The sequence below is a fragment of the Salvelinus alpinus genome, chromosome 6 (assembly GCF_045679555.1).
Source record: "Salvelinus alpinus chromosome 6, SLU_Salpinus.1, whole genome shotgun sequence".
Lineage (NCBI taxonomy): Eukaryota > Metazoa > Chordata > Actinopteri > Salmoniformes > Salmonidae > Salvelinus > Salvelinus alpinus.
The window spans coordinates 74647130-74667827 of NC_092091.1; the positions used below are offsets into that span (position 1 = coordinate 74647130).

General features: G+C 38.8%; 2 protein-coding genes across 2 annotated transcripts; one reads left to right on the forward strand and one right to left on the reverse strand.

Moving 5' to 3' along the window:
- Positions 1-446: 446 nt before the first annotated feature.
- LOC139579338 (GTPase IMAP family member 7-like) lies at positions 447-2647 on the forward strand. Its single transcript, XM_071407908.1, has 2 exons — positions 447-564; positions 1593-2647. Exons 1-2 carry the CDS (start codon positions 540-542, stop codon positions 2618-2620), a joined length of 1053 nt encoding a protein of 350 aa, XP_071264009.1. The 5' UTR covers positions 447-539; the 3' UTR covers positions 2621-2647.
- A 14089-nt stretch (positions 2648-16736) lies between these two features.
- LOC139579333 (GTPase IMAP family member 9-like) lies at positions 16737-19545 on the reverse strand. The gene is made up of 2 exons (XM_071407897.1): positions 19413-19545; positions 16737-18026 (listed from the first exon to the last, which is right to left on the reverse strand). Exons 1-2 carry the CDS (start codon positions 19435-19437, stop codon positions 16930-16932), a joined length of 1122 nt encoding a protein of 373 aa, XP_071263998.1. The 5' UTR covers positions 19438-19545; the 3' UTR covers positions 16737-16929.
- Between the last annotated feature and the right edge of the window lie 1153 nt (positions 19546-20698).

Genomic DNA, 20698 nt, shown 5'->3' on the forward strand with positions numbered 1-20698 from the left:
TACAGAAACAGTTAACGGTATTTGTTACATTGAAATAAGTCAGTGGAGTAATTATTACTTTTTTACGCAATTTGAGGTTGATGTCTCTCACGAGCTCCCGGGCACTCTACGGCACGTAGTGTCCTGAAAAATTATGAACATGTTGAATAGATTCGGCCTCAAATAAGGCCATTATTCTCCAATCGTACTGTACTGCCGATTACTAGTTCACTATGATTTGGCTTGACTGAATCGTTAAATGTGAGAGGTTCTCCAATAGTTAGACCAGGCAAAAAATGGTTTATTGCATTTCAGTCATAACTAGTGGGAAAGGATTTCAGTAAATGTATGACGGTGAAGAGAAAGCCTATGGGTGTGTCAGGGGGTGGGCACCTGAGAGATGCTCTATAAAAGAAGTGGGCAGACCCACTCTCACACTGTATCTCTTTAGTATCCTTACAGGAGCATAGAAAGTACTGCTACTAACACTACTACTACTACTACTACTACTACTACTACTCTCACATAGTGTTTGAGACTGACAGATCTTCACTCCAAACATGAACAACAACATTTCTCAGTCTGGTGAGTAGCCTTTAGTGTACAGAGATGAGAACTGAAGTCAATTATTTGGGTTAGAAGGGTATTGGTGATGTGTTTTTTTCCTTTGAACTTCATGTACTTTAGACATATGATAATGTAGAGCAGTGGGGAACATTTTTTTATGTTACTCTACAGCTTTTATTTTTTGTCAAGTTGAGTCAGTGGAGTAGATCATACTTATTAAGTTAAAATCAATGTTTTATTAATACCTTAGGTAACACTTTATTTGGGACTAGAGATTCTACTTATATCTAGTATTCATTAATTTTTTTCCATTCATTAATTACATAAATTACATAACACTTTTTCTTTACATCATTTTGATTATGCTAGTAGCCTATGCACTGATTGTACATGACTGTATAAGAGCACTCCCCTCTCTCTCTCTCTCTTTCTTTCATTATCTTTCTCACTTGATGTAATTATTCTAAAAAGGAACACATGAATTAGACATTTATTTTTTGTACTGTGGCCATTAATTTATAAAAGTAACACGTAGAGTTTTGATTGTATTTAATGTTAGTCAATTTAGCAAAAAGATGATGGCAGAAAAATTGACTAGCACATATATATGTAGGATCTTAATTAGATCATTATTTTGTTGCTGAAGGTTTTCCTGGAAATTGGCACTTGTATATTTGAGTTTAAAAAATACTTCTAAAGTTTATAATTTCCACTTTGAAAGTTCAGACTTGATTTGCCCTAAACAAAAAATGTATAAACTACAAAAATGGCCATTAATTATGATCCACATAATAATTCACAATTCCTGTTATTGCAGGATTATTTTCCTGCTGTATGAAACTGGCTTAAATTAAGATTCTACATCTGTACAGGCGATTCTCACGGAGAATCTTTTGTGTTGTTTTGTGCAGACCATGAAGTACTGCTTTGTGTCAAGAAGAAGTGTGAAACTGAAAGTGTAGCTATTCCTCAAAATGTGCTAACATGTGGTACAGGAAGTCTAGACCTCTTTAAAAGGTAACAGCCTTGTCCATTTAATCCAACAGAACTCCAAATGCAGACACAAAATGAGGAGGTCCGGATGGTTCTGGTGGGGAAGACTGGAGCTGGGAAAAGTGCAGCAGGAAACACCATTGTGGGGAGAAAAGCTTTCGAATCAAAATTTTCCTCCATTTCTCTGACAAAAGACTGTGGTAAGATAAAAGGGAAGGTGGGTGAGCAAAGTGTAGCTGTTATCGACACACCAGGTTTGTTTGATACTACATTGACCAATGAGGAGGGACTGAGAAAGATTGCTCCGTGCGTTTCTCTCTCTTCTCCCGGTCCCCATGTGTTCCTGGTTGTGATCAAGCTGGGAAGATTCACTGAAGAGGAGCAGAACACTGTGGAGATGATTCAGAGATTCTTTGGTGATGAATCATCGAAATACATCATGGTTCTCTTCACACATGGAGACCTTCTTAATGATGGTGATGTAACAATTGAAGACTTCCTGCATGAAAATCCAGGTCTGAAAAGTTTACTTTCTCAATGCAATGGGGGATATCATGTCTTTCAAAACAAAGATAAGAGTCTCTCCCAGGTCACTGAGCTTCTTGAGAAGATAAATAAGATGGTGAAGATGAATGGAGGAAGCCATTACACCACTGAGATGTTCCAGGAGGCTGAGAGAGCGATTGAAGAGGAGAAGAACAGGATCCTGAGAGAGAATGAAGAGAAGATACGCAAAGAGGAGGAGAAACTGCAAGAAGAAAAAATTAAACAAGAGGCACGGGAGAAAGCTCTTAAAGAGGAGAATGAGAGGATCCTGAAAGAGAATGAAGAGCAGAAACGCAGACATGAGGAGGAAATTAAGAAAATGGAACAAGAAGCTCAGAAGAAAGCGATTAAAGAAGAGAATGAGAGAATCCAGAAAGAGAATGAAAAGCAGAGACTCAGGGAGGAGGAACTGAAGAAACTGAACATGGAAAAAGAGGCTAAGGAGAAAGAAATAAAGGAGTTGAGAGAAAAATATGTAAATGAGGCTAGAGAAGAAGCTGAAAAAAAGCAATGGCTTTCTACAAAAAATTTCTGACGGAACTATTGCATTGGGGATAGCAGTGGTGAATGTGGGGGAAGGAGTGGTGAAAGGATTGGTGAAAGTGGGAGAAGGAGTGGTGAAAGTGGGGGAAGAAGTGGTGAAAGGATTGGTGAAAGTGGGAGAAGGAGCGGTGAAAGGAGTGGTGAAAGTGGGGGAAGGAGTGGTGAAAGCTGTTGAAGATACAATGAACATCTGAAACAATGCTGTTCGAGAGTCCTAGGCTTAGTCACATTACAATTAAATTCAATTACAATTGTATTGTATTGCATTGCATTGAATACAGCTTACACTGTTGTCATTCTAATGTTAAAGTCTGTAACTGTGGACTCATTGACTTCTAAAGATGTATATTCTAGAACTGGCTCTGCTGTGTCTGTTTATGTCACCAGTAAACATTAGGTAATGACAATTTTAGACAAATATCAGATATTACTACATTCAATGTATTTATTTGTATTCAATTTTCTTTAAATAACACAAATAACATACATAATTATCATGTCAGTTTATTAAAGCTGGTAATTCCCGAGTGACACAGCGGTCTAAGGCACTGCATCTCAGTGCTCGAGAAGTCACTTCAGTCCCTGGTTCAATTCCAGGATGTATCACATCCGGCCGTAATTGGTAGTCCCATAGGGCGGCACACAATTGTCCCAGCATCGTCTGGGTTTGTCATTGTAAATAAGAATGTGTTCTTAACTGACTTGCCTAGTTAAATAAAGGTAAAAAAATACATTTATAATAATAATAATAATACTTACAGTAACAATTCTAATCAGAAGAGCCTTGCATGTAGAGGAAGGCTTCTAGTAGAAACAAGAGGCCCTGTCCAGAAACAACCCCTAACTAGCCCCTTCCTATAGGCCCTGGTGGAGATCTGAGAGGATTGGACAGGTTTAAAAGCTCTACGGGATCGGTGTCCCTATACCGGGACGGTTGAGCTAACATGCGCTAATGTGTTTAGCATTACGTTTGTAAGTAACAGCAATCTTTCCAGGATATAAACATGTCTTATATCGGCAGAAAGCTTACATTCTTGTTACTCTAACTGAAGTGTCCAATTTAAAGTAGCTATTACAGTGAAAAAATGCAATGCTATTGTTTGAGGAGAGTGCACAACAACAAAAAACTTTTATCACGTCAATTGGTTTGATACATTCACCTCTGAAGGTAAATAATGTACTTACATTCAGTAATCTTTCTCTGATTTGTCATCCTGGGGGTCCCAAAATAAGATATAGTATAGTTTTGTTTGATAAAATAAATGTTTATATTCAAATGTAGGAACTGGGTTCTACAGTTTGAACCCCTGCCATGTCTTATATAATGGTCTTTCTCTTGCATTTCAAAGATGATGAAAAAAAATATTTAGGAAACACATGTTTAGTTTGTATTAGTTTGTATTATCTGTTAACCTATATGTGTTACATTCTCCAACAAAAATTTCACATTTCCACAAACTTCAAAGTGTTTCATTTCAAATGGTATCAAGAATATGCATATCCTTGCTTCAGGTCCTGAGCTACAGGCAGTCAAATTTGGGTATGTAATTTTAATTTTAGGTGAACATTTAAAAAAAAAGGTCCGATCCTTAATTAAGCAACATGGAGAAATTTCACCTAGCCTATCAAATGGAAAGGTGGAGCTGTCACTATATTGATTCAACCTGTCACGTTCTCTAAGATCTCTACAAGTGTCTAGGGGGAAGGGTTGTTTCTGGAGAAGAACATAGACATCTGCATGATAAATTATTATTCTACCTAGCAACAGACTAACCAACATCCCAGCCAACAGAAGGGTTTAGGGGTTAGCTAGCTACATACGTGATTTCAAGGCAGCTTTCATATATTGCATTATAAATAGAATAAGTTTTAAGCAGCCTTAAAAATAAAAATAGTCTTCATGCATTGCATTACACTCTCTGACTCGGTCGTTCCATGGACATATGATTCGGTGTTCGTACCATTGTCATTATGACATCATCAATATGGGACGGAACAGTGGAATTATTTGAATGGATGCATACAGTGGTCCAGACTCCGGCTATACCCCAATATCTTTCCTTCTTATTTCCTACATATCACTAGCTAGATTTAATGGTTAGTTCTGATTATAAAGGTTAATAGCTATAGCCATGTAGTCATAAAGCTTTTTAAGTCCCTCATATCAGTTAATATTATATGAAAATGACCGAGACATTTTCCTGACCAAGTGACCTGACTGGGAAAACCTCCAGGTCTATAACTAAGGCCTGGAGTTTTTCCTGGTCTTGTCATGTTTAGCTTCTCCTGGAAGGACAGGATAAGAGGCCAGGAAGCCATTTCAGAGTATTGAGAGACAGCCATGTGCCCTCCTGGCCAGCAGACGGAAACAAACTCACCATAAACTCAGGGGAATGCAGCCGAAATGGAATCAAATTCCCTATAGTACTACTTTTAACCAGGGTCCATTGGGCTTTGGTTAAAAGTAGTGGGCTAAATGGGGTATAGGGTGCCATTTCAGACACATTCAGCCAGACTCAACAGGCAAGGAATAAGCAGCCCTATGAAATCAAGAGTGATTCTCAACAATATTGTAAAAAATAACAGTGGTAAAGATTACATACACTATATATAAAAGTATTGCAATCTCACACACACAAATGAATAGCGAACCATTAACATTTCAAACCAACATCATTGGACAAACTAGTCATCTTGTTTGTCTCTCACACACACAAACCATCTCTCTCTCTCTCTCTCTCTCTCTCTCTCTCAAATTCAATCTGCTTTATTGGCATGAAAAAACATTGCATCAATATTTCCAAAGCAGCAATGATTACAATATGCATTGTAATAAAATAATGAAAAATAATAATAGAAAAGGTAGTAAATAACAAAACAAAAAAGTGAATAAACATAACAATAAAATGGTAACAGTCAATAGTATAAATATAAAGGCTACACATGGAAAATGAAACTATAACTAACTTATAACTAACTGTCATCCTCACCATTACATCAGTACTACAACTACCATCATCATCATTACTACGACTTCCACCACCATCATTAAACTGCTATAATTACCATCACCCCTACTACCCGTACCACTATTATTTGGAATTATAATCACAATAATAATAATAGTAATGGTAGTAACAATAATACTAATAATAGGTAAACTACTGTTTACTATACAGATATTATTATTCAGAGTCCCTCAGACTATGACAGGCAAATACATATTTGGCTGCAAGTGGAGCCGTTGATCTTTCACCCATGAGTATTTTTTTAATTTTGCTTGGTGAGGAATCTGAGTGAGGAATATTTCTCACAGTAAAGGAGAAAGTGCATCTCTGTTTCTACCTCCCCTGTCGTGCAACGACCACATACACGCTCCTCTTTGGGTAGCCATGTCTTTTTATGTCTGCTGGTTTCTATTGCCAATTGGTGGTCACTCAGCCTGTACTTGGTAAGGATGTGTCTCTGCTTCATATCTCTGACAGAGTAGAGATAATCAGCCAATTCATATTCTCTGTGTAGGGCCAGATAGCAATTTTGTCAGCTTTGGGATTTTGTTTTTCCAACATTGTATATATATGAGTCCTTTGATTGGTTCATGATTTTGTTTATCGTAATGTTTTCTTTTGAAGCAGTGCTGGTGTCAGCTTGGTTGGTTAGTCTGTATACAAGTAGTATACATATCCAAATGCTCGTGCATTACTTCAGACAAAAACTTCAAAAAGTTATATTACAGGTCGAAGAAACATTTCAAACTAAGTATAGAATCAATCATTAGGATGTTTTTATCATAAATCTTCAATAAAGTTCCAACCGGAGAATTCCTTTGTGTCTAGAGAAGCAATGGAACGCAGGTCGATATCATGTGGAATGCGCCTGACCAGGAAATGGCTCTCTGCCAGAAACTTGTTTCATGCCCCTCTTATTCAGCCCCACAACACAGTAGAAGCCTCATTCAAGTTTCTAAAGATGGTTGACATCTAGTGGAAGCCCTAGGAAGGGCAACTTCATTCATATCCCAATGTGAATTCAATAGGGCCTGGGTTGAAAATATACCAACCTCAGATTTCTCACTTCCTGTTTGTATTTCTTCTCAGGTTTTTGCCTGCCATATGAGTTCTGTTATACTCAGACATAATTCAAACCGTTTTAGAAACGTCAGAGTGTTTTCTATCCAATACTAATAATAATATGCATATATTAACAACTGAGACTGAGGAGCAGGCCATTTACTCTGGGCACCTCTGGGCACCTTTCATCCAAGCTACTCAATACTGCCCCTGCAGCCATAAGAAGTTAAAGTGGCTGGTGATACATTTTTACATCAATTACCATCAATTTCCATTATTAAAGTGAGCTGGAGTTGAGTCAGTATGTTGGCAGCAGCCACTCAATGTTAGTGGTGGCTGTTTAACAGTCTGATGGCCTTGAGATAGAAGCTGTTTTTCAGTCTCTCGGTCCCTGCTTTGATGCACCTGACCTCGCCTTCTGGATGATAGCGGGTAAACAGGCAGTGGCTCGGGTGGTTGTTGTTCTTGATGATCTTTATGGCCTTCCTGTGACATCGGGTGGTGTAGGTGTCCTGGAGGGAAGGTAGTTTGCCTCCGGTGATACGTTGTGCAGAACTCACTACCCTCTGGAGAGCCTTACGGTTGTGGCCGGAGCAGTTGCCGTACCAGGCGGTGATACAGCCCGACAGGATGCTCTCGATTGTGCATCTGTAAAAGTTTGTGAGTGCTTTTGGTGACTAGCCAAATTTCTTCAGCCTCCTGAGGTTGAAGAGGCGCTGCTGCGCCTTCTTCACAACGCTGTCTGTGTGGGTGGACCAATTCAGTTTGTCCGTGATGTGTACGCCGAGGAACTTAAACTTCTTAAGGCTGCAATCCCGTTAAAATAATCGATATGACAACAGCCAGTGAAAGTGCAGGGTGCCAAATTCAAACAACAGAAATCTTATAATTAAAATTCCTCAAACATACATGTATCTTATACCATTTTAAAGGTACTCTTGTTGTTAATCCCACCAACGTGTCCGATTTCAAATTGGCTTTTCAGCGAAAGCACCACAAATGATTATGTTAGGTCACCGCAAAATCATAGACACAGTTATTTTTCCAGCCAAAGACAGGAGTCACAAAAAGCACAAAAAGAGATAAAATTAATCACTAACCTTTGATGATCTTCATCAGATGACACTCATAGGACTTCATGTTACACAATACATGTATGTTTTGTTTGATAAAGTTCATATTTATATCAAAAATCTGAGTTTACATTGGCGCGTTATGTTCAGTAGTTCCAAAAACATCCATTGGTTTTGCATAGCCACATCAATTTACAGAGATACTCATCATAAATGTTGATGAAAATACAAGTGTTATACATGGAATTATAGATATACTTCTCCTTAATGCAACCGCTGTGTCAGATTTCAAAAAAGCTTTACGGAAAAAGCAAACCATGCAATAATCTGAGAACGGCGCTCAGAAACATTTACATATATCCGCCATGTTGGAGTCAACAGAAGTTAGAAATAACATTATAAATATTAACTTACCTACGATGATCTTCATCAGAATGCACTCCCAGGAATCCTAGTTCCACAATAAATGTTTGATTTGTTCGATAATGTCCATCATTTATGTCCAAATAGCTAATTATTTAAAGTGACTAGTGATCAATGTATTAAAGTTGCCAATGATTGAGTCTGTATGTAGGCAGCAGCCTCTATATGTTAGGGATGGCTGTTTATCAGTCTGATGGCTTTGAGATAGAAGCTGTTTTTCAATCTCTCGGTCCCAGCTTTGATGCACCTGTACTGACCTCGCCTTCTGGATGATAGCGGGGTGAACAGGCAGTGGCTCGGGTGGTTGTTGTCCTTGATGATCTTTTTGGCCTTCCTGTGACATCGGGTGGTGTAGGTGTCCTGTCCTACACAAATACCCCATAATGACAAAACAAAAACAGGTTTTTAGAAATGTCTCCAAATTTCGTACAAATAAAAAACTGAAATATTACATTTACTTCATTATTCCGACACTTTACTGAGTACTTTGTTGAAACACCTTTGGCAGCAATTACAGCCTCAAGTCTTCTTGTGTATGAAGCTGCAATCTTGGCACACCTGTATTTTGGGAGTGTCTCCAATTCTCTGCAGATCTTCTCAAGCTCTGTCAGGTTGGATGGGGAGCTTTGCAGCTCAACTTATTTCAGGTCTCTACTGAAATGTTTGATTGGGTTCAAGTCCGGGGTCTGGCTGGGCCACTCAAGGACATTCATAGACTTGTCTTGAAGCCATTTTTGCATTGGCATGGCTGTGTGCTTAGGGTCGTTGTTCTGTTGGAATGTGAACCTTCGTCCTAGTCTGATGTCCTGAGTCTGGAGCAGGTTATCATCAAGGATCTCTCTGTACTCTGCTCTGTTCATCTTTATTTCGATCCTGACTAGTGTCCCAGACCCTGCTGCTGAAAAACATCCCCACAACATGATGTTGCCACCACCATGCTTCACTGTACGGATGGTGCCATGTTTCCTCTAGACATGTCGCTTGGCATTCAGGCCAAAGAGTTCAATCTTGGTTTCATCAGATGAGATAATCTTTTTTCTCATGGTCTGAGTCCTTTAGGTGCAAACTCCAAGCGAGCTCTCATGTGCCTTTCACTGAGGAGTGGCTTGCGTCTGGCCACTCTACCATAAAGGCCTGATTGGTGGAGTGCTGCAGAGATGGTTGTCCTTCCGGAAGGTTCTCCCATCTCTACAGAGGAACTCTGTAGCTCTGTCAGAGTGACCATCGGGTTCTTGGTCACCACCCTGACCAAGGTCCTTCTACCGCGATTGCTCAGTTTGGCCTGGCGGCAAGCTCTAGGAAGATTCTTCCATTCAAGAATGATGGCGGCCACTGTGTTTTGGTACCCTTCCCCAGATCTGTGCCTCGACACAATCCTGTCTGGGAGCTCTACAGACAATCCCTTGTATGTCATGGCTTGGTTTATGCTCTGACATGCACTGTCAACTCTGGGACCATATATAGAAAGGTTTGTGCCTTTCCAAACCATGTCCAATCAATTAAATGTACAACAAGTAGACTCCAACCAAGTTGTAGAAACATCTCAAGGATGATAAATGGGAACAGGATGCACCTGAGCTCAATTTCCAGTGTCATAGCAAAGGGTCTGAATACATACAGTTGATGTCGAAAGTTTACACACACATTAGCCAAATACATTTAAACTCAGTTTTTTACAATTCCTGACATTTAATCCTAGTAAAAATGCCCTGTCTTAGGTCAGTTAGGATCACCACATTATTTTAAGAATTGTGAAATGTCAGAGTAATAGTAGAGATAATGATTTATTTTAGCTTATTTATTTCATCATATTCCCAGTTGGTCAGAAGTTTACACACACTCAATTAGTATTTGGTAGCATTGCCTTTAAATTGTTTAACTTGGGTCAAACGTTTCGGGTAGCCTTCCACAAGCTTCCCACAATAAGTTGGGTGAATTTTGGCCCATTCCTCCTGACAGAGTTGGTGTAACTGAGTCAGGTTTGTCGGCCTCCTTGCTCGCACACGCTTTTTCAGTTCCGCCCACAAATTTTCTATAGGATTGAGGTCAGGGCATTGTGATGGCCACTCCAATACCTTGACTTTGTTGTCCTTAACGGATGATCTCTGCATGTGTGGTTACCACTGTGAAGCATGGAAGAGGAGGTGTGATGGTGTGGGGGTGCTTTGCTGGTGACACTTTCAGTGATTTATTTAGAATTTAATCAGACAGGTGCAGGCAAAATACAGGTCAAGTGCAGGCAGAGTTCAGTAATCCAGATAGGTGGGGCAAAGGTGCAGGACCGCAAGCAGGCTTAGGGTCAGGTCAGGCAGAGGTCAGTCAGGGGTGGAGAAAATCACAAAGACAGGTGAAAGATCAGGGTGTGACAGTGTTCACTACTATTCTACAATGTAGAACACCGTAATCCTAAAGAAAGACCCTTGAATTAGTAGGTGTGTCCAACATTTGACTGGTACTGTATATTCTACTGTCATTGTAGCCTAAAATAATGGCACTTTGGGGGAGAGTTGATGAACAAATATTTAACTCTTTCTGTTATTGTTTTTTAGTGATCACTGGAAAAGGTTGTTATATTGAGTTACATTTTATCAGGAGTAACAGACTCCTTAAAAATATGGGAGGCACTCACAAATAAAGTATTACTTAGATGTATTATTAACACTCGCTAATGAAGTATTACTTAGATGTGATATTAACACTCGCTAATACAGTATTACTTAGATGTGATATTAACACTCACTAATAAAAATTTACTTAGATGTATTATTAACACTCACTAATACAGTATTACTTAGATGTATTATTAACACTCACTAATACAGTATTACTTAGATGTATTATTAACACTCACTAATACAGTATTACTTAGATGTATTATTAACACTCACTAATACAGTATTACTTAGATGTATTATTAACACTCACTAATACAGTATTACTTAGATGTATTATTAACACTCACTAATACAGTATTACTTAGATGTATTATTAACACTCACTAATACAGTATTACTTAGATGTATTATTAACACTCACTAATACAGTATTACTTAGATGTATTATTAACACTCACTACTCAAGTATTACTTAGATGTATTATTAACACTCACTAATACAGTATTACTTAGATGTATTATTAACACTCACTAATACAGTATTACTTAGATGTATTATTAACACTCACTAATACAGTATTACTTAGATGTATTATTAACACTCACTAATACAGTATTACTTAGATGTATTATTAACACTCACTAATACAGTATTACTTAGATGTATTATTAACACTCACTAATAAAGTATTACTTAGATGTATTATTAACACTCACTAATGCAGTATTACTTAGATGTATTATTAACACTCACTAATACAGTATTACTTAGATGTATTATTAACACTCACTAATACAGTATTACTTAGATGTATTATTAACACTCACTAATAAAGTATTACTTAGATGTATTATTAACACTCACTAATAAAGTATTACTTAGATGTATTATTAACACTCACAATGGACACATTTCAGCCATCAAGCATTTATTTGTCAAGCAAATTTCCCTTTGGGACAAAATGTAATTCATTAATTACGTAATTACATGAATTACATCCATGTGTTAATGCTGTATTTTGTAATTATAATGACCTCACAGATCCACGGTTCTCATAATTGACAGAAAGCCTCATTCTCCACTATGTACCACAGTCAATATATTCCCTCATGTTGCATGAACTTAAACTTGATGCATTATTGACACTTTGAAGTCAACACAAACATGTCTAGAGGGCAGGGAGTTCTAATGCAAAGACCCATTTTCTATGAAATCATGTGACTTAGGCTGCTACACACTCAAAGAGATGGCAGCATAACAGGAAGGATAGACCTGAAGGGGAAGTAACATTGTTGCACAGGATGCTATAAGCATACTTGTATTATGAGTAAAAAAAATCAAGTTGTGTCTAGAGGGCAGGGAGTTATAACGCAGACATCTTTTCAATCAATTTTATTTTATATAGCCCTTCGTACATCAGCTAATATCTCGAAGTGCTGTACAGACACCCAGCCTAAAACCCCAAACAGCTAGTAATGCAGGTGTAGAAGCACGGTGGCTAGGAAAAACTCCCTAGAAAGGCCAAAACCTAGGAAGAAACCTAGAGAGGAACCAGGCTATGAGGGGTGGCCAGTCCTCTTCTGGCTGTGCCGGGTGGAGATTATAACAGAACTATGCCAAGATGTTCAAAAATGTTCATAAGTGACAAGCATGGTCAAATAATAATCATGAATAATTTTCAGTTGGCTTTTCATAGCCGATCATCAAGAGTTGAAAAACAACAGGTCTGGGACAGGTGGCGGTTCCATAACCGCAGGCAGAACAGCTGAAACTGGAATAGCAGCAAGGCCAGGCGGACTGGGGACAGCAAGGAGTCACCACGGGCGGCAGTCCCGACGCATGGTCCTAGGGCCCAGGTCCTCCGAGAGAAAGAAAGAGAGAAGGAGAAAATTAGAGAGAGCCAAGATTTTCAAAATGTTCATAAATGACAAGCATGGTCAAATAATAATCAGGAATAAATCTCAGTTGGCTTTTCATAGCCGATCATTAAGAGTTGAAAACAGCAGGTCTGGGACAGGTAGGGGTTCCATAACCGCAGGCAGAACAGTTGAAACTGGAATAGCAGCAAGGCCAGGCGGACTGGGGACAGCAAGGAGTCACCACGGCCGGTAGTCCCGACGTATGGTCCTAGGGCTCAGGTCCTCCGAGAGAAAGAAAGAGAGAAGGAGAAAATTAGAGAGAGCCAAGATTTTCAAAATGTTCATAAATGACAAGCATGGTCAAATAATAATCAGGAATAAATCTCAGTTGGCTTTTCATAGCCGATCATTAAGAGTTGAAAACAGCAGGTCTGGGACAGGTAGGGGTTCCGTAACCGCAGGCAGAACAGTTGAAACTGGAATAGCAGCAAGGCCAGGCGGACTGGGGACAGCAAGGTGTCATCATGCCCGGTAGTCCTGACGTATGGTCCTAGGGCTCAGGTTCTCAGAGAGAAAGAGAGAACGAGAGAATTAGAGAGAGCATACTTAAATTCACACAGGACACTGGATAAAACAGGAGAAGTACTCCAGGTAACCAACTGACCCTAGCCCCCCGACACATAAACTACTGCAGCATAAATACTGGAGGCTGAGACAGGAGCGGTCAGGAGACACTGTGGCCCCATCCGAAGAAACCCCCGGACAGGGCCAAACAGGAAGGATATAACCCCACCCACTTTGCCAAAGCACAGCCCCCGCACCACTAGAGGGAAATCCTCAACCACCAACTTTTCAATGAAATCATGTGACTTTTCCACTACGATGGCTGGTTTCTACAGGAGGAGGAGGATATGGTGTATAAACGGTCATTTTATCTTTAAGAGTCTGTTCTTTGAGCCCTAGTCTTTCTCCACCTCCTAACGGTAGCAATTGTGGGGGTCTAATGGTGACAGGGGCAGGAAGTTGTTCCCATGCTCATGTAACCGATGTGAAATGGCTAGCTAGTTAGCGGTGGTGCGCACTAATAGTGTTTCAATCGGTGACGTCGCTCGCTCTGAGACCTGAAGTAGTTATTCCCCTTGTTCTGCAGGGGCCGCAGCTTTTGTGGCGTGATGGGTAATGATGCTTTGAGAACCTTAAATGCTTCTATATATAATTGTGTGACTGATTTCCAATAGATTGTCTCCATGATTGTGTCTAATAATGTCTACAAGAATAACTCACCTCTCTAAATATTAAAAGTTGTGTGTTCTTTAATCTTGCTGGGAATACAGCAAGCACATACCCACCCATAATCTACACAGAACAAATGTAAGGGGACTGTCATAGTCACTAGGCACTAGAAAACAGCTAGTCTACAACATGGGGACTTTTTGAAGAAGTGATAGCATGGTTTGGATCGATTCCATTTAAATTCCAGTCAAATTAGAAAGTAATCCAAATTCCAATTCCATTCCATTTTCCTTACTGAAAACCATAGATTTTTTAAATTTGAATTGGAATTTACGTGTAGTTCCTGATTTTAAATGGAATTGAAATGGAATTGACCGTAACCTTGACTGATTTAGAATAAAGTGCCCTGAAAATTCTTCCCAGTTTTTTTAGCCATTGTTTTAACTGTCAATCTCAGAAAAAAAGTGAAATACTATATCCTTAACTGCTTCCTTTCCGTGTTATCCTCTAACTAGTACAGGGTATATAAAGGCACTCTCATACAGCACGAGTAATAAAATAGCTAATATTGACAAATAAACTTGAATAAAGCTGAGCACCTGTTAGATATACACTTCATAGCCTAAACATGAGCAGCAAAGACGCTCTCCCCCGTAAATAACCTGAAATGAGCCTATACATCACTGGACTATCTACACTGATCTCTTGGAGAAAGACATCTTCAGTTAAAACCTGTTGAGGACAGAGAGTGCTGTTTTCACTTTGGGGGAAAATCGTGCCCAATTTAAACGGCCTCATACTCAATTATTGCTCGTACAATATGCATATTATTATTACTATTGGATAGAAAACACTCTCTAGTTTCTAAAACCGTTTGAATTATATCTGTGAGTAAAACAGAACTCCTTTTGCAGCAAACTTCCTGATAGGAAGTGGAAAATCTGAAATCGATGCTCTGTTCTAGGGCCTGCCTATAAATGTCCTTGATATTTATTAGAATACATGCACTTCATACGTCTTCCACTTTTCATACGACACAGATGTCGACAGGCAGTTAGAGAAGAAATGGAGTGTATAACCTGATCTGGGGTCGAATAAAAGCTCTCGGCATGACGTGTCACCAGTTTTCTGTTTTCAGGAGAGCGCTTGAAGGGACCTGGTTTTGCCTTCTGATAAGCTTTCGTTATAGATGACTAATATCTCCGGCTTTGATTTTATTTGATACATGTGACAATATCATCGTAAAGTATGTTTTTTCAATATAGTTTTATTAGATTATTGAAATTTTTTCGGGACGTTAGGCGTGTTGTTTTATGTGCTTTTGTTCAGGAAGGAGAGCTTAGCGCCACTTTGCTAGCTTTCCGTGCTAATTGACTGGAGAAGAGGACATTCTAAATCCAAACAACGATTGTTCCCGACAAAGGACCCTTGTACAACATTCTGATGAAAGATCATCAGAAGTAGGACCCATTTTATGATGCTATTTCATATATCTGTCGAACATGTGAAATAGTCGTTTGCGCCCAGATTTTTGGGTACTCTCTCGCTATACCTAAGATGGATGTCGTAATGAAGTTATTTTTAGAATTCTAACACAGCGATTGCATTAAGAACTAGTGAATCTATCATTTCCTATACAACATGTATTTTTTAGTAACGTTTATGTATAGTTATTTGGTCAGAATAGTTGAGTGCCATAAAAATATCCGCACATTCTGGGAAAAAGTTGCTACGTTAGCACAATGTATAACCACTGATTTCAGCTATAAATATGCACATTTTCGAACAAAACATAAGTGTATGTATAACCTGATGTTATAGGACTGTCATCTGATGAAGCTTATCAAGGTTAGTCAAAAATTATATATATTTTGCTGGTTTATTCGCTATCCCTAACGTGCCTATTGCTATCGCTAACGTGCCTTGATGAATGAATGCGGTAGTGTGGTAGGCTATTGTAGTAAGCTAATATAATGCTATATTGTGTTTTCGCTGTAAAACACTTAAAAAATCGGAAATATTGGCTGGATTCACAAGATGTTTGTCTTTAATTTGCTATACACCATCGATTTTTCAGAAATGTTTTATGATGAGTATTTAGGTATTTGACGTTGGTGTCTGTAATTACTCTGGCTGCTTCGGTCCTATTTGTGACGGTAGCTGTGATGGTAGCTGCAATGTAAACCTGATTTATACCTCAAATATGCACATTTTTCAAACAAAACATAGATTTATTGTATAACATGTCATAAGACTGTCATCTGATGAAGTTGTTTATTGGTTAGTTTGGTTGGTTCTTGGTTAGTTAGGTTGGCTTTGTGCATGCTACCTGTGCTGTGAAAAATGTCTGTCCTTTTTTGTATTTGGTGGTGAGCTAACATAAATATATGTGTTGTTTTCGCTGTAAAACATTTTAAAAATCGGACATGTTGGCTGGATTCACAAGATGTTTATCTTTCATATGCTGCATTGGACTTGTTAATGTGTGAAAGTTAAATATTTCTAAAAAATATATTTTGAATTTCGCACCCTGCACTTGAAGTGGCTGTTGTCATATTGTGCCCGGCTTCGGGCTTGCAGCCCAAAGAAGTTAAAACATATTTTATTTATAATGCCATTGCATGAATGTTACCCTGAAATCACGTATGTAGCTAATTACCAGCTTTAATAAACTGTCATGATGATTATTTGTGTTATTTTAAGAAAATGTCCTCATTGAATATAAATGAAAACATTGAATGTAATCTATTGTAGCTGGCATTTGTCTAAATTCTCATTACATAATGTTTACTATTGACATAAATGGAAACAATCACAGACACAGCAGAGCCAGGTTAAATGTCATAAAGCTTTATGTAAGCTATAGAATATACATCTATAGAAGTCAATGGGTCCACAGTTACAGACTATAACATTAGAATGGCAACAGAGTACACTGTATGTAGATGCATTCAATGCAATGCAATACAATTGTAATTACAATTACATTCAATGTGACTAAGCTTGGTACTCTCAAACAGCATTGTTTCAGATGTTCATTATACACTGCAAGAACCTGCTTATTGCTTCCACCGCTGTTTCCACCACATCACCAACTCCATTAAAAAAATCTATAAAGCCATTAGCTCCTTCAGCTTTCTCTCTTGCCTCCCTTTCATGTCTTTCCCTCACCTCCTTTATTTCTTTATCTTTAGCCTCTTTTTCCAGTTTCAGTTTCTCCAGTTCCACCTCCCTGAGTCTCTGCTCTTCCTTCTCTCTCTGGATTCTCTTCTTCTCCTCTTTAATCGCTTTCTCCTGAGCCTCTTGTTCCATTTTCTTCAGTTGCTCCTCATGTCTGCGTTTCTGCTCTTTGTTCTCTCTCAGGATCCTCTCATTCTCCTCTTTAAGCTCTTTCTCCCGAGCCTCTTGTTTCATTTTTTCTTTCTTCAGTTTCTCCTCCTCTCTGCGTATCTTCTCTTCTTCCTCTCTCATGATCCTGTTCTTCTCCTCTTCAATCGCTCTCTCAGCCTTCTGGAACGTCTCAGTGGTGTAATGGCGTCCTCCATTCATCTCCACCATCTTGTTTATTTTCTCAAGCAGCTCAGTGACCTGGGAGGGATTCTTATCTTTGTTTTTAAAGACATGATATCCCCCATTGCATTGAGAAACTAAACTGTTCAGATCTGGATTTTCACCCAGGAAGTATTCAATTGTTACAGCATCATCATCAAGAAGGTCTCCATGTGTGAAGAGAACCATGGTGTATTTGGATGCTTCATCACCAAATAGTTTCTGGATCATCTCCACAGTTTTCTGCTCCTCTTCAGTGAATCTTCCCAGCTTGAGCACAACCAGGAACACATGGGGACCAGGAGAAGAGATAGAGATGCATTTAGCGATCTTTCTCAGTCCCTCCTCATTGGACAATGTAGTATCAAACAACCCTGGGGTGTCAATAACAGCTACACTTTGCTCACCCACCTTCCTTTTTGTCTTTTTACAGTCTTTTGTCAGAGAAATGGAGGAAAACTTTGATTCGAAAGCTTTTGTCCCCACAATGGTGTTTCCTGCTGCACTTTTCCCAGCTCCAGTCTTCCCCACCAGAACAATCCGGACCTCCTCCTTTTGTGTCTGCGGTTGGAGTCCTGTTGGATTAAATGAACACCAATGTTTCATTTTAAACTTCATGTACCACATGTTAGCACATTTTCAGGAACGGCTACATTTCTAAGATTCACACTTCCTGACACAAAGCAGTACTTCATGGTCTGCACAAAATAATCTGTGAGCATCGCCTGTACAGATGTAGGATCTTCATTTGAGCCAGTTTGTTACAGCAGGAAAATAGTCCTGAGGCAACAGGAAATGTAAATTATGGTGTGGATTTTAATTAATGGATATTTTTGTAGGGATTGATATTTTTCATCAGGGTAAATCAAGTCTGAACTTTCAACGTGGAAATTACTAACTTTAGAAGCCTTTTTTAAACTCAAATACGCAACACGTTTCAATTTCCTGCTAAGAAGTGTCAGAGCTGCTAGGAGTACTGGGTGGAGGAGTCAAGCGCAGAGAGCAGGGTTTCAAGAAAGTGGATTTATTTTCCAGTTGACAGGGAAAAATGATCATGCCCTAAACACACGGGCGCATGAAAAGTCGAGTCCAAAAACTCCGGACTAAACTGTTCAGAAAAAAAATTAAAATCCACATAACAATCCAACACCAAATACCAGAGAAACAAGCCCGCACAAAAGCCATCGGGCTACCTGCCCTTAAATAGCCTACCCACCAAACGAAACTCAAAACAGGCGCACCCAATCAGCCCAAACTAACAGAAACAAAAAGAAAAGAATCGATGGAAGCTAGTAGGCCGGTGACGACGACCGCCGAGCGCCGCCCGAACAGGAAGAGGCACCATCTTCGGCGGGATTCGTAACAAGCAGGAAAAACTTCAGCAACAAAAGAGTGATCAAACTAAGATCCTTTTGACTACTATCAAATACCAACAAAACTCTTAATGTTACTTTTATAATTTAAAGGCCACAGTACAAAAATAAATGTCTAATCCAAGTTTTCCTTTTTAGAATCATTACATCAAGTGAGAAAGAGAACAAAAGAGAGAGAGAGAGCGAGAGAGAGAAGTGCTCTTGAACAGTGATGTACAATCAGTGCATAGTCTACTAGCATTAATGCAAAATTATGTAATATGAATGTAAAAAAAAAATACAAAATATAACTAGAATCTCTAGTCCCAAATAAAGTATTAATAAAACATCTGTTTCAACTAAAAAAATTATAATAAAATGAGTTACTGCACTAACTTGTATATTACAATGTAACTAATACTGATAACTATTTGTGTCAACTTGACAAAAAAATAAAAGCAGTGGGGTGAGATAAAAATAATGCTCCCCATCATTATATTTCTAGAGCACATGAAGTTTAAAGGAAAAATTACATAGAAAAAAACAGCATCAATACTATTCCAAGTAATTCACTTGAGTTCCTATCGCTGTACACTAAAGGCTACTCACCAGAATTAGAATCTTTGCTGTTCATGTTTGGAGTGAAGATATATCAGTCTCAAGCACTGTGAGAGTAGTAGTAGCAGTGTCTATACTCCTGTAAGGATACTAAAGAGATACAGTGTGAGAGTGGGTCAGCCTACTTGTTTTATACAGAATCTCTCATGTGCCCACCCCCTGACACACCAATAGGCTTTCTCTTTGCTGTCAAACAATTACTGAAATCCTTTCTCACGAGTTATGACTGAAATACAATACACCATGTTGTGCCTGGTGTAAACATTGGATAACCTCTCACATATAACGATTCAGTCAAGCCAAATCAATACAACTTTGAATGTGAGTGAATGAATGATTTTCTTCTACCGTCCTGTGTGCTGTGCTGCAGGTCAGTGTGTGTGTGTGTGTTTGACACAAGATAACTCATGTTTGTCCCATGATGTCCATTTTGAGTAAATTTTTTACACCATTGATACGAATTGCTGGACTCTTGACTTCATAGGGCTGCTTGTTCCTTTCTTGTTGAGGCTGACTGACTGTGTCTGAAATGGCACCTTATTCCCTATATAGTGCATTACTTTTGACAAGAGCCCTATAATAATAGTTCTAATGACAATACTGATAATAACACCTTTATTTTTAAATACATTTTCCTACACTTCAAAATGCAAAGCACAAAGCAAAGAATAACAAAATGAAAGATCAGTAGGTCTAAATATATGCCACTAGTAGTGTACTGAAACTACAGCAGCATAGTCTGAATTGGCTGCTTCCTCTAAGTCACGTGGTTGAATAGAACATGTGTCTTTGCATTACAACTTCCTGCCCCCTGACACAACGTTTGTGTTGACTCATACTAGACCTAACTCTAAGCCACTAGTAGTATAATGAAACTACAGCAGCATGGTCTGAAGTCACGTGGTTTTATAGAAAATGCATCAGGACTCAGGATAAGACCCAGACGCAGACAGTTCGAATCACATATCTTTATTTACAAAACAGGGGACAGGCAAACGAAAGATCAAGGGCTTGCAGAGGTCAGTAATCCTGGGCAGATTTAGTAAGGTACAGAACGGCAGGCAGGCTCAGGACAGGCAGAAATCACTAAGAAATAATAACAGAACCCCCCCCCCCCCCAAAAAGTGCCATTATTTTAGGCTACAATGACAGTAGAATATACAGTACCAGTCAAATGTTGGACACACCTACTAATTCAAGGGTCTTTCTTTATGATTACTGTTTTCTACATTGTAGAATAGTAGTGAACACTGTCACACCCTGATCTTTCACCTGTC